Below are 15,000 nucleotides of genomic sequence, written 5' to 3' on the forward strand. Positions count from 1 at the left end.
ATTCAATTTAGTTTATGTGTACTTATGAGTATTTGAAATATGAGGTCTTTTGTTTTCATTGTAACATGACGTACATCTATCCCAGAACAGAACATATGAGAAAAGTGAAGTGTCAGAGAAATATAAATCATAACATAGTAAGATTATAACGCAAAGAATCAATGATTAATTTGATCATTTAAGGAATTTGAGTACTGGCAGTAGTCGATGACCTGCTCACAGGTAGTATACTCGTCCCGATGTCGTGAACAATGTTACTCTACAACTAAAATGCAAGCTGATTTCCACTGATGTATATATTTATGATATTATGAGTATGATGTAGTGTATGATGTAAGTAGTATGATGTACGTATGTGTAGAGTATGTATTCTATCATACTAAATGATAGTATTTTCATATTATATATATGATATATATTATATATATATATATATATATATTATATATATATATATATATATATATATATATATATTCTTGTAAAATGGCCGCAGTTTCGCGGGAAAAAAAACTATTTTAATTCGATATTGTACCAACCATCATTTAATGAAGGCAGACTGGTAGACAACGTAGTCTGTGTAACTTGGTACATTCTCTGTTGATTTTTCTGTGTGGCCCAACATGAAGTGTACGCCATTATGAATGGCCTCTGACCCGTGACACAGCAACATGCAGTTGTACGTGTGTGAAAACAGGTTGTGCTAGGAAAATCCCCACCTTGCTTAATGTCTAGTGATCATGTTTTGATTATTGATTGGTAAAATTGAGAGTTTGCCCATAATTCAAAACTAAGTAACATACACTGATCTATACTTACATGAAAGAAAATTGGTGTTTTTTCTGAGGTCAAATGAAAATCTGAAGCAGACGCGAACAGTATCAAGTACTCCATCATAATATGTCTACATTTGGTTTGTTCGAGCTAGAAGCTAGACAGATACAATTGACAGTTTGCCTATAACGTTTAACTAAATATTTCCCAGGGCAATATTTATCACATCGATGGCATAAAAACGACAGTAATATTAGAAGTAATATTAGTTGATGTTGTTTATCGGTGAAACTTGTTTAAAACTTCTGTAAATCCGAATACCTTAATGTCATCAAGTGAATAATATCATTATGAATGCCACGATTTGCTGAAAACAGCCCCCCCCCCCCCCCCATAAGCGCCATAAGCTAATACCTGGGTATTATCCACCCGAAACCATCACATTGAAAGCATCAAAGGGGCAATAATAATACTTGATGTCATTAATCGATGAAAACTGTTGAAAACTTAGTGTAGATCTGAAAGTAATTAAGTGAATTCATTATTCGAATGCAACGATTTACGTAAAAACGCCAAACTGACAACTTTTTACAGTTTCGAGATTGGTTGTTTTTTTTGAGAGTGTTAGTGTGGTCGGTACATTTTTATGATATCTGTTTGTTTGACTCAACGAACTTTCAAACTGACTTTAAATTATAAAACGAAATCAAGTTATCTATCTGTAAAAAGGACATTTCTAATTTTCAAATCTTTCAGTAGAGTTGTGCGACGTCTAATTTGTTTATTTACTCAAATGGCACAATGTTTTCCATTAGGCTTTGTTTTATAAGAAAGGATAGAGAGAGATAAAGAGAGAGAGAGAGAGAGAGAGAGAGAGAAAGATAGAGAGAGATAGAGAGAGAGGGCATGGCGGTGGAGAGAGAGAGAGAGAGAGAGAGAGAGAGAGAGAGAGAAGTTTGAATCGATTGCTATTGTTATTGTACGCCTAGAGATTTATTGTATAGAGGATTGGGCACAATGTAAATAAACTTTATTATAACTTTATAATCTTTGGACTAAATAAGTCCAATTTCTCATCATTTCATCTCTATCTTCACCCCGACATAATATCGTTTTAAGACGGTGGGTCACAAAAAACAAAAAACAAATGACGTTTCGGTACTTGCCCATAATCCAGTAAGGCTTGAAATGATGGATGGTGGAAGTTGCAAACTGGACGAGCGCCGATAGGCCGACCAGGGCAAAGCTCCAGTTTGTAGCGAATCCTAGCCAGTGCTGGGCGTGTCCGTGGTAGAACTCCTGCGTCTCGTAGGCCATATCGCCTCCTATCCAGGCCAAGAACACAGCCGCTGCCACTGTTCTGTACACTAGATAAATCCATTTTTTAATTGACCACTGAAACGAAATTAGATTTAAAATAAAATACAATGTCATTAAAATATACATGAGCAGATCTACCTATTTGAAAATTTGAAACTAAAATTCGTAATTTTTGGGAGATGAATAATGTAGTCACCAAGAAACAAACCAAGAGTAAATGGATGTCCAGGCCAGGCACTGGAAAGTGGCGATGGTTTGGCCATAACCTGTAACATAACCAAGCAGGACCTCAAATGGTTTCAAGCCCTTTTGCAAGGACACCATTAAATCCCATCGCCTCGGCATTCCATGAAGAAATATAGATAATCCATCAGACGGGATATCTGATATCAACAGGAATCACCCATGTTGTCCAAGTGAGCAAATTGAGGATTAAGAATCTTGCACAAGGAAAAAAACAAAAGTGCCTGAAGCGGGCCTCGAACCCTGGACCTTCCGGATTACAATGCAATGCCCTAACCACACGGCCACTTCGCTCCCCTAAATCGTGAATACTTGACATTAAATCCGGATAGACCAAAACAAAAACAAAAACAACTAAAGTCAATAGAACATATTGGAATTATTATACTCATAATAAGAATTAGTTTGTTTTTTTTTGTTTTGTTTTTTCATCGTGTTCAATGGTCCTCACGAAGCGGCCTGTGCGTAATATTTCATGCAAAGACATAAAAAAATTACTAACAGGAGACTTGTAGAGGCTAAACATTGTAATGGAATCTCTTGTTTCACAACTATGTGGCCCGCTAATTGAATAAAGTGTAGTATCGACGACCAGGCGCCATCATTCACTTTTGGTCCACCCAGGAAGGGGGGGGGGGGGTGTGGAGGAGTCCTGAAAGCTCAGTTGGTAACGCATTGGTCCGTAGCCATCGTTATGTGAAAGCCAGACGCTGAAACCCAAAAAGACTGGCATTTTGACGTCATTAAATTTTGCACCGCCTAATGAGTTGTCGTTAGTAGTGCTCATGGAAACAAGTGGTCCCATTGGTTGAACTATTGAATACAACTCACGTTTTGTTTTCTTTTGTGGCCAAAGACTGACATTTTGACGTTATTTTTTGGTCAGTGTCAGGCTATAGATAGTATGCGCTTGGCTAAGAAGCTCATAACATTGCCATCCGGAAGTATAACGGACCAACACACAAAACTGTGTGTATCCATGAACATTTGTAGTCAGGTTAATACAGTTCAGTGAGCATTACTCATAAACGCGGATGGCAAAAAAACAATAACAAAGACCTAAGTGACGTCATCTTCAATCTATCTATAAGTTAACGATGGCTACGATTGGTCGCGCACTCAAGGAGACCAGTATTGAATCCGGGTGTTGTCAAGATTTTTTTTTAAACGAGAGCGTAAGCGTGAACTTTTATATAACGCAATATCCACTAAATGTGCTCAAAGCGCTTTACAAAAGGCATTTTCCACAGCAGCAAGTAACATGTAGAACGAGACTTAACGCCTGTTAGGCAATATTACATATTTCCCCGGACAGAGACAACGCTGTTAACGACCATGTACTCATTTTATACCTTGCTTAGAACCGTGAGAAAATGTGATTAAAGAGCCTTTTTCAAGGACTCAACTATGCGCGGGGGCGAGACTTGAACTCAGGACCTTCCGATCCGAAAGCGAGTGTCATAACACTAGACCACATAGCCGCATAAGATTTTTTTTTTTCTGACCCATCACTTACTGGGAAGCTGGGTATGCTAGACCTAACTGAAAATAGTTTGCGATAGACAAGCGTCCAATCTGCATGGTAACATGCAATTGACACTTTCAGAAACCGGGGTAGACCCGGTTTCCATGGGCCTTATGGATCTGAAGGTCTGTTTTGGAAGTGAGGTTTCCAGGAACAGCAAATGGAAGCAACGTCGTTTTAAAAAGATATTTTTAAAATCGTTTCTTTATAGCCGGGGATTTGTACCGGTTTCAGTTAGGTGTAAAAAAGAACAGATAAAAATCAAAACAGGTGTGTATGGATGATTCCAGACAGCCCAAGAAAGAAAAATAGAAGAAAAAAATAACCCATCCCAAAAAATCAGTCTACCTCGACTGGGGATCGAACTTTAGACCCTCTGATTACCAGTCAGACGTGCTTCCATTACAAATATAGGGGAATTCAAAAAACAATTTTGGAAAGTGGCAGCCCCATTAAGATAGCATTCTTTTTTTTATATAATTATAAATCTCACATGGAAACGGGGGTTATGAATTGTGAAATAGTATTGATCGAATGTCGCTACAAGACATTATATAAATTATTTCTCTAACCTCCGATTGGAAAGTGCTGAGCAACCTCAAAAGAAGATAATAATATGTCTTTTTTAGAGTAAGATTGAGGGGGCTAGATTCAAATGGCTGAGAAGATAAAGAATTACATTTCCATCCGAGAGAACCGAGTTTAAACTCCCATGTTGGCAAAAAAAAAATATTTAAAAAATAGCCCAAAATGTTCACTTTGCAGTTCTGTACTATGGCCGACGCCTCGGTGTTTTAGTCTTTTCTCAGGTACTAGGTAGACCTAATCGAGTGAGTAGTCAGAAATTACTCTCTCTCTCTCTCTCTCTCTCTCTCTCTCTCTCTCTCTCTCTCTCTCTCTCTCTCTCTCTCTCTCTCTCTCTCCACAAATAACACAGCAATTAATGATAATAATTAAGTACACACCATGAAAAAATATTTGGCTAACCAGGTCATACCAATTAATTTCGTGTGATAATAATCGCAATCATGTTCACAATGTTAAATCCCTTTGACCCACCACACTACCTTATTCTGAAAAAAAAAAAAACAAACCAACAACACGTCTTTAAAAATTAGGCCAGAAAACTCGTTCTTGAAACATCGATCAATAAAATCTTGTCAAAAATCCTCATAACTGGGGTGTATTTTTTGACATGAATAAGGTCATTTCAGGCTCTTTTACCTGGGACATAATTTTTGACAAGAAATGGGTCATTTCAGGCTCTTTTACCTGGGACATAATTTTTGACAAGAAATGGGTCATTTCAGGCTCTTTTACCTGGGACATAATTTTTGACAAGAAATGGGTCATTTCAAGCTGTTTGACCTGGGCCATAATTTTTGACAAGAAATGGGTCATTTCAAGCTCTTTTACCTGGGCCATAATTTTTGACAAGAAATGGGTCATTTCAAGCTCTTTTACCTGGTCCATTATTTTTGACAAGAAATGGGTCATTTCATTCTCTCTAACCTGAGACGGATTTTTGACAAGAAGAAGGTCATTTCAGTCTCTCTAACCTGGGACAAATTTCTGACAAGAAATGGGTCATTTCATTCTCTCTAGCCTGAGACGGATTTTTGACAAGAAGAATGTCATTTCAATCTCGCAAGTGCCAGCAGGCCCGGATAGGATTGAATGAGTAAGTGAGTGAGTGAGTGAGTGAGTGAGTGAGTGAGTGAGTGAGTGAGTGAGTGAGTGAGTGAGTGAGAAACGAGTTATTAACCCAATGTGTCATACCTGTGGCTATAAATTCAGGAAAGAAAAGTCGTGACGTCAAACCCTCTACTTTTTTGGTTCCTATATCCTTGAGAGTGTGTATGTCCTTCATAGTACTAATAATGAATAGGTTGCATGAAAGTGGCATAACTACCTATTTCAGTGGCAGGGTGTATGGGCATATTCTTATGATTACTGGACGTAAAAGAGCGATTGTGATTTATGCACATATTGATGACCAACATATATATTTAAACTAGAGAATAAGATGCCATCACTCTGACACCAGAAGATCAATTACACAAGGGATGCATCCAGTCCTCCAGAAGAATGGTTTTATATCTTTCACAATGAGCTTTTATATAGCGCAATATCCACTAAACGTGCTGAAAGCGCTTTACAAGGGGTCCTTGGCCAACAGCAACACTTAACATGTAAGACGGGACATGACGCCTGTTAGGAAATAGTATAATTTTTTGTCGGACAGAGACAACGCTGTTAACGGCCAGATACTCATTTTACACCTGAGTACGGTGAGAGAATGATAGAAAAGAGCCTTTTTCAAGGACTGAACTATGCGATCCTCGAACCCAGGACCTTCCGATCCGAAAGCGAGTGTCATACCACTAGATCACATTATAGCCGCACCTTCCAATGAAAAAGGAACCAGATTTTTGACATCACACATTTCTTCCCCTTTTGCAGCAACTCCGTTTATCCTAACATATTACCGCTTTGAAACGATGGGTCACATTCATTCTCCATTACAACAACGGAAAACAAGACTAACAATTTATTTCGGGTAATCTAACGTGTAATGTCGTAATCGGATATTATGCCCATGCCATTGACAAACAGGCAGACGGGTATAATGTAATCGATTCCAATGTTTTAATCAAACCAAATCATTGTAATCGTTTTGTTACATTGATGTCAACGTCCCCTGAAAACCATCAAAACCAGGATATGGAAACCATTAAAACAGTGCTATCGTTATTGAATATGATATATATCTTTGCAATGCTTTCGAAAATTAGAATTCTATTTCAATATCTCTTTCCGGCCCATTTTCAGGATTGGTTTTCCCCGAAACGGCATGCCTATCCAACGTTAGAAATTATTGTTATTAAACTCTAACTCATGGAATAAGTACATTAATAAAATGCAAAATTTTATTCAGCAAAATTTCATCCTTTATGTTCCTTGTGGAACATAATAAATAATATGAAATTGAATGTGAGCTTCAATTTCATTACAAGAACAGATCAAATGAACGTTTCGGGTTTCCCCTTTATCAACAAAACAGGATGAATGAAACACCTGATATGATGAATAAACGGTTAAACATTACTTTGTGAAACATAGCTCTTCTACGGGTACACTCCATCGTATTCTGTTCTTTGTCTTCTTCTTCATCTCTCCCAAGGACATTCCAGCCAACTTTACCTCTTCCTCACAAAATATTCTACGTGTCTTCTTGGTATGACACTCGCTTTTGGATCGGAAGATCTTGTGGGTTCGATCCTCACTCGCTGCATAGTTGAGTCCTTGGAAAAGACTCTATACTCACATTCTCTCACCGTACTCAGATGTAAACTGGGTACCTGGCCGTTAACAGCGTTGTCTCTGTCCGAAAAAAATTGTAATATCGCTTAATCGTTGTCATAATGTCTCGTCCTGTATCTTAAGTAGTGCTGTTAGCAAGGGACCCCTTGTAAACCGCTTTGAGCATGTTTAGTGGATATTGCGCTTTATAAAAAAGCTCAATTTAATTTTTAAAAATTTACTTCATTGTCGCTTTACGACCAGTTCTCTGGGACTCAAATTATCTTAAACAGTCAACAATATTTTCTTGATTGAATATTAGAAACGATACATTTCAGAAAAAATGAGTGGAGCAGACACTTATATTGATTATAACAGAAAATGAAATGAGTAGAAAAGTGTCAGAAGACGATAGAGAATAACAATTTCGAGGCGAGTATGGATGGCGCCGGCTAATATATAGCGTCCTTCTCACGTTGTATTAGTAAGGTCGTGGGTTCGAGTCACCATCGCCGCGAAATTTTTATTCTCTATTGTCTTCTGGCACTTGTCTACTCCATTTTCTCTTATTAGAGATCTTGATGGCCTTTAACTTTAAGAAAATAATTAAAAAGTTTCTCGAAAATCATTTTATGTTTCAATTGACATTAAAGAGGCTATTTTGATTCTATTCACAAGTAAAATAAAGAGAATACGAATTAGGGCCTTGTCCAATTTTTAAAAAATAATTACATAATGTGGAGGAGGAGAACGATGAAGAAGAAGAAGAAGAAGAGGAGGAGGAGAAGGAGAAGGAGGAGGAGGAGGAGGAGCAGGAGACGAAGAAGGAAGGTGATGATGATGATGATGATGATGATGATGATGATGATGATGATGATGATAATGATGATTATGATGGCGATGAAAAATCATCATCACCATCATCATCAATACTTAATCATATTCATGACCATCAGCATTATCATCTTCACGATTGCCATCATCATCATGATATTATAATTAATGAAGGCGTGTATATTCGCTTTCCATTGCTCCATTCTAGAGATCTCCAGGGCAGGCACGTCAATAAGTTTTATCTTTCAATGACAATGGAATTGAGTATGCCTCATGTGCATTTTATTTCACAAGACATAAAACAAGCAATTTTATAGAGCATGGAATATTGAGACTATAACGTTCCGTACAATGAAAGCATGTCTTTTTCTTCTTTCGTTTTCAGTGATTAAAATTCGAGCCCACATTGCCGCGAATTTTGATATTCTCTATTGTCTTCTGGCACTTTCCTACTCAAATCTTTTTTCTGTTATTAATGAAAGTAAACCCCAAGCTTCATATTTGGTCAGTGCATGACATCATCAGTCGGAAGGTCAAAATTTTAGATTTGCAAATTTTTAAAATTTTCGTTGGGTTTTTTTTTTTATTTTTTTTTTTTTTTTTGCATTTTCTCAAAGAACATGTTCACCAGAGCATTTTCATCTTTATTTGAAGTAAATCGGTGAATTTTCATGAAGTTATAGTCAGATGTATGGGAAAGGTATCCAGCAACTTTTCTCAAATGTCATACTTGTTCAACTTGACTAGCTGTAAAAAATATTTAGAAATGAAATTAAGCTTTGATATTTCCCGAAGATGTAGAAAACGGGTTGATTTAATCATTTAAGACAAAAACTCATTTTTGATCAAGATTGACCTTCTAACTAAATTTGGCAATATCTCAGTTCAAACCTTTCCACCATCCGACTGATTATGTCATTCACTGTAACATTTGTGGTTATAAATTCAATTTTCAGCACCGCCTCCTACAATACATGATACCACATTGTAGCAATGACTATGAAAAATGTTTTTTTTCCCATTTTGAGGAAAAATTTTGTCTAAAACCAAAGCCCTATCTCCACTGAGTAAAAATGTTTTTGAATTTTGAAAATCCATTCATAAATAAACAAGTTATGCAGTTTCAAAGGTGTCATTATTTGGATGACCCGCAAAGAGGAAAAAAACGCGAAAATATGGGACGCTTTTTCGGCATTTTTTTTTCGACCTTTGGTTTATCTTGCGTAATAAGTGGATTCAAAGATTGAAACTTGAAGAGCAAATTAGGATGTGTTTTGTAAAATACGGGAAAAGTACTCGTCATATTCATATGTAAATTTTACAACCAAAAAGAAGAAATGTTCATGTATTACCTTGTCAGCGACAAAACCTCCACGCCCGGTAGTTTTGGAAATATTGTACTCCAAAGAGTAAAAATCTATTTTTAACGGTCTTCTGGTAATTGCACGAGTTTTGTCGCTTGTCATAATCTAAAATGACCTTTTTTCTAACTGCGTGCCAACTTTCAGTCATATTCATCGATAAACAGCGTCGTAATTAATTTTTTAAAATAGCATATACGAAACGGCTTCGTCCCATATTTTGACGCGAATTTGGGCACTTCGTGAGCGAAAAAGAGGCCCAAAGATTTGTGCGGGATAGTCATTGCTACACATTGATACGGTGGGGTACATTTCAACCTGGCAAGTAACGTCAAACAATAGTAGCAGCAGTAGCGTATGGCTACACCTCCAAATTCATTTCGTCAACCCAGCTTCGAAAGTCTACCTCCGCCCTAAGGACGGTCCCATAGCCACCTTCAAGTTTAGTAACTAGACAGTGGACGACGATGCGGTCGCTGGTCTCTGGGGCTGCCTGACATTTCTGGCAGGTATCACTGTTTCCACGTTTCCATCTGCACATATTTGATGCAGTTCTGCCATGTCCAGTTAAGAGGCGATTTGAGGAAACCCAGTATTTCCTGGCATTATGGAATGCAGGCACTCTTTCTTTTTCTTTTTTTTTTCCAAACAATGTCAAACAATGTATGCAGGCTATGTGGTCTTGCGGTGAGACACTCACTCGCCTTTAGAGCTGATGGTCCAGGGTTCGAGTCAAGCTCTGAGAGGCACATAGTTGAGTGATGATTGGAAAAGGAACTTTATACAAATTCTCTCTCCTTACTCGGGTGTTAAATGAGTACCTGGAGGTCATCAGCGTTTTCTCTATTGGAAACATATTTCGTGCTTTTTTTTGGTTAAATTTGTATGTGTAATTTTGGTGTAAAGTGACGCTCTTATTATTTGTATTTTTAAGATATATCCGGCATTTCCTTAGAGCTAGGTACTCGGCCACATCTGAGTAGATTAAGATAATGTGGGTGAAGCGTCTTGGCCCGATAACGCAAAGCGGGTCATCAGTTGTTGGGTTTGTTTGTTTGTTTGTTTGTTTGTTTTTTTGTGTTTTTTTTTTTGTTTGTTTTTTTTTTTTGGGGGGGGGTTGGGGATTTTTTTTTTTTTTTTTTTTGGTTTATCTTATTTTGTTTTTGTTTCTTTTCCAACCATTGGTCCCATGTTGGTTAACGACCAACCTTTAACATCGAATGACTTAAGTTACAAGACTGGACATCTGACCGCTGAGCGAATAAAGTTACAAAAGAATCTTGTTTGAACTTGTTGACGTTGTACCGCCCGAGACTGAAAACAGAGAGATAGGAAACTTCGAGCATGGCAAAAGGGTTTTTTTAAATAGCAGATGACGCGCATCTAGACCAGGCCATGTCATGTCCGTAAACTTCCTATCATTGATATAATATTTATCTGAAATCTGATTTTTAAGATCTCGGTAAGTCGATATTTCTACTTTTTGAGATGGTTGAGTCCATGAGCTAAATTGAAATGGGAATGTTAATGTAAGCATGTGAATCTTACTAAGTGTGTCAGTCCATGGGTCGAAAGATGAAACTTTTGGATTTTCATGGGGTTTTTTTTCATTTTCTGAAAGAATAAGCTCCCTAGAGCATTTTAATATTGATTTGAAGTAAATCGGGTGACTTTATATGAAGTTATGGTCAGCAGTAACTTTTCTCAAATTTCATACTTTTTCAACTTGACTAGCTGTAAAAAATATTTAGAAGTGAAATTAAGCTTTGAAATTTCCTGAAGATGTGCAAAAAGGGTGGATTTTATCACTTATGACAAGAACTAATTTTTGATAGTATTTGACCTTCTAACAAAACTTGGCGATATCTCAGTTCAAACATTTTCACCATCCGACTGATTCTATAATTCACTGTAACTAATAATAAATAACAGAAGCAATGTGAACATCAAAATGCGAAATACCCTTCAACAGTCGTAACGTCACTTCCCTCGTAATGACGCATGGTAACTTAGTAACTGGCTCTCAACTATCGGAACAATGGCGGACGCCCTTATGAAATATTTCTCGGACGAGCATAAAAGTGTATCCAGAGGAGAAAAACATTATAAATATGATCTTGCTTTGACTTTTATACATTCTGATCACAAGACATATGGAATGTTCTAGCCAGCATCAAGAATAAAAAGTACCGATTTTCTTTCTTTAGAAGCACGATGGCCGCCGTTGCTGGGCGACTGACATCAGACTATTGAAACCAATTAGGATCAATGTCGGCGAACATGGAACAGAAGAAACGTATACATGTATGTGAGAGTGATCGCAATCAACATATTATTAAAGAGGATTATTATGTTCTCATGATATAGAAAGTGCATCCCCCCGCTCAGTGAGGGGGGAGGGGGAGAAGGAGAAAGAGAGGGAGAGAAAGCGAGAGAGAAAGAGAGAGAGAAAGATATATATATATATATATATATATATATATAATATATATATTATATACATATATATACATATATATATATTAATATATATATATATAGAGAGAGAGAGAGAGTGAGAGAGAGAGAGCGAGAGAGAGAGAGAGAGAGAGAGAGAAAGAGAGAAGGAGTTGAGACGTTCCTTTTAAAAACGAATAAAATAATATCATGAAGATAAATAAAATTCATTAAAGAAAAATATGAAACAAGAATCATCTTGGTTGTTCACATGAGCCAATTAGTGATAAAGAATCTTGTCAAAAAACAAACACAGAACGCTTTTAATTCAGAAAGCTGGAAGGGGTTCGAATTTTGGGCTAACGAGGATCCAGTTTTGTGTTTAGCCGGCAGAGATAGAGTGAGAGAGAGAGAGAGAGAGAGAGAGAGAGAGAGAGAGAGAGAAGAAAACAAAATTATTTTATTTAAATCGATAAAAGTATTAATAATCATGATTTAAAGAAATATTTCGAAACATCGTGCACTATAATCATACAACAAAAGGCTAAATTGTCTGTTTAGATGATAATTAAAGACAATTAAGACGCAAGATTCCCTCTCTCTCTCTCTCTCTCTCTCTCTCTCTCTCTCTCTCTCTCTCTCTCTCTCTCTCTCTCTCTACATATATATATATATATATATATATATTTATCTTTCTATCTTTTTAACTCTCTCTCTCCATCTATCTATCGCTCTCTATCTCTCCCCCCTCTCTCTCTCTCTCTCTCTCTCTCTCTCTCTCTCGTAAAAAGAATTGTCTCAACAGACCAATAATAGTAATCAGTTAACAGCCGTGCTCTGGACAAACGTTACTCAATGTCTCGATAGGGTTCAACAGTATTGACGTCACTTCCCTTGTAATGACGCATAGTAACTTAGTAACTAGATCTAAATTATCGGAACAATGGCGGACGCCCTTATGAAATACTTCGACGAGCATAAAAATGTATCCAGAGGAGAAAATCAGTATACAGCCAGTATGAAGAATAGAAAGTACGGATTTTCTTTGTTTAGAGCCAAGCTGCTAGTTGCTAGGCGGACATGACATCAGACTATTGAATCCTATTGACCAGTAGATTTTCAACCAATCAATACATGGTATTTTTGACACATCTTCACTCGTGCTCGGACAAACATCGTATTGTAGTTTATAAACAATAACGTGAATGATATCGAGCCCTTCGTAAAGTTATGGCCTGACACTGACCAAAATAATGGTTTCAAAATGCCAGTCTTTTGCCACAAAAGAAAACAAATCGTGAGTTGTATTCATTAGTTCAACCAATGAATAACTTGTTTCCATGAGCACTACTAACGACAACTCGCTAGGCGGTGCAAAAACTAAATAATGACGTCAAACTGCCAGTCCTTTTGGATGTCAGTGTCAGGCAATAACATAACGATGGCTACGATGATATCCGCCTCTCTCTGATCAATGTTATCTGTTTTTTATAGATAGTTCGTAGATGACTTCACTCAGGTCTTTGTTATTGTTTTTTGCCATCCGCGTTTTATGACTAATGCTCACTGAGCAGTATTAACCTGACTATAAATGTTCATGGATACACACAGTTTTGTGTGTTGGTCCGTTATACTTCCTGATGGCAATGTTATGAGCTTCTTAGCCAAGCGCATACTATCTATACCGCCGTATGGGTGACGAGCTATCACAGAATGTTCTCGATTATATTATAAACGCCTGGAGAGCTACCCTCTCCCGGCCAAGCTTGAGTTGTCGTACCAGTAAGGTCGCGGGTTCGAACCCGCTCCTATCGCCGCGAATTTTATTTTTATTTTTTTTTTTTTCTCTTTTATTGTCTTCTGCACTTTTCTACTCACGTTACTTCTGGACAAATACGTATTTTGAAATTTGACCAGAAATCGCGACCTTCAAATATCGATCGATCAAACTGGGACTTGTTGGAATACTTTGCAAAGTCCCAGGCTTGAGAGGTTGTTTTTGGTTGCTGCTTTTGTCTGGAGGGGGGGGGGCGTTGTTGTAGAATTAGATTTATGTAATCTTTCAGCTGGTAAAGCACTTGATTCGGCAGGCAAATGCTCGCGTTCCATCCCGGGTGAAGTCGAGATTTAAGTAATCTTACAGTTGGTAAAGCGCTCGCTTCAACAGGAAAAATGCCCGAGTTCGACCCTGCCACCCCCCCCCCCACCACCCCCCCCCCCCCCCCCCCCCAAAAAAAAAAAAAGCCAAAAGACCAGCCAACTGCCGTAGTCTGGAAAAGGTGTATATTATATATTTTTCCTAGAAAAATTTGTCCTCCAATTATCGATCGACTCTTGAGCAAAAGCGTAAAAACCTGGGACTTGTTGGTAGACTTCGCGAAGTCCCAGGATTGAGAGTTTTGTTTTTTTGGGGGGTTTTTTGGTGTTTTTTTTTGGGGGGGGGGGTGTGTTTGTTGTTTTTTGTGGTTTTTTTGTTTTTTGTTTGTTTTTTTTTTTTGTTTTTTGTTTTTTGTTTTTTTTTTGCCAAGATGAGGTTCATTTAAATCGATCGATATTTGAAGGACGAGTTTTCTGGCCAAAATTTTTAATCCATTTTTTTTCCAGAGTACTTCGGCAGTTAACTGGTCGCATCATAATTTTATTTGATCTTTTCTCGTGTTGACAATGAATTCTAATCAGCATATTGAATGTGGAATCATGGGGAAGATATCAATGCTAATTTGAACTGCTGTACAATCATTGTCACTGTCCTGGAATGATGGACCTGGTTTGGATTCTGTTTTCATTTTCCTCTCGGCATCTAGTTTTATATGTTTTTGTTGTATTTTAATTGTTTTTTTTTGGGGTGTTTTTTGGGTTTTTTTTTTTTTTGGGGGGGGGGGGAGGGATAGAATTAGATTTAAGTAGTCTTTCAGTTGGCAAAGCGCTCGATGTCACACGCAAAAAGGCCAGAGTACGACCCGTGTGAAGTCGAGATGTTTTCTCCCCCTCCCCTCAAATCCCACCAACCCCCCCCCCCCCCCCCCCCCCCCACTAATTTGAACTGCTGTACAATCATTGTCGCTTTCCTGGAATGATAGACCTGGTGTTGGATTCTGATTTCATTTTCCTCTCGGCATCTAGTTTTATATATTTTTGTTGTATTTTAAATTATTTTTTTTTTGTTTTGGTATAATTAGATTTAAGTTATCTTTCACTTGGTAG

The 15,000-nt window shown here is 37.5% G+C and overlaps 1 protein-coding gene across 4 annotated transcripts in view; it reads right to left on the minus strand.

The window, feature by feature from the left end:
• LOC144975159 (protein rolling stone-like) overlaps nt 1–15,000 on the minus strand; it is a 167,251-nt gene that overhangs the window by 87,739 nt on the left and 64,512 nt on the right. For all 4 annotated transcript variants that reach the window (XM_078918948.1, XM_078918947.1, XM_078918950.1 and 1 more), the window contains one exon: nt 1,941–2,169. In XM_078918948.1, the coding sequence (XP_078775074.1) occupies nt 1,941–2,169 (229 nt within the window). The remainder of the gene's footprint in view (nt 1–1,940; nt 2,170–15,000) is intronic.

This window comes from Berghia stephanieae, chromosome 6 (assembly GCF_034508935.2).
Source record: "Berghia stephanieae isolate SIO BIC M18660-M18661 chromosome 6, UCSD_Bste_1.3, whole genome shotgun sequence".
Lineage (NCBI taxonomy): Eukaryota > Metazoa > Mollusca > Gastropoda > Nudibranchia > Aeolidiidae > Berghia > Berghia stephanieae.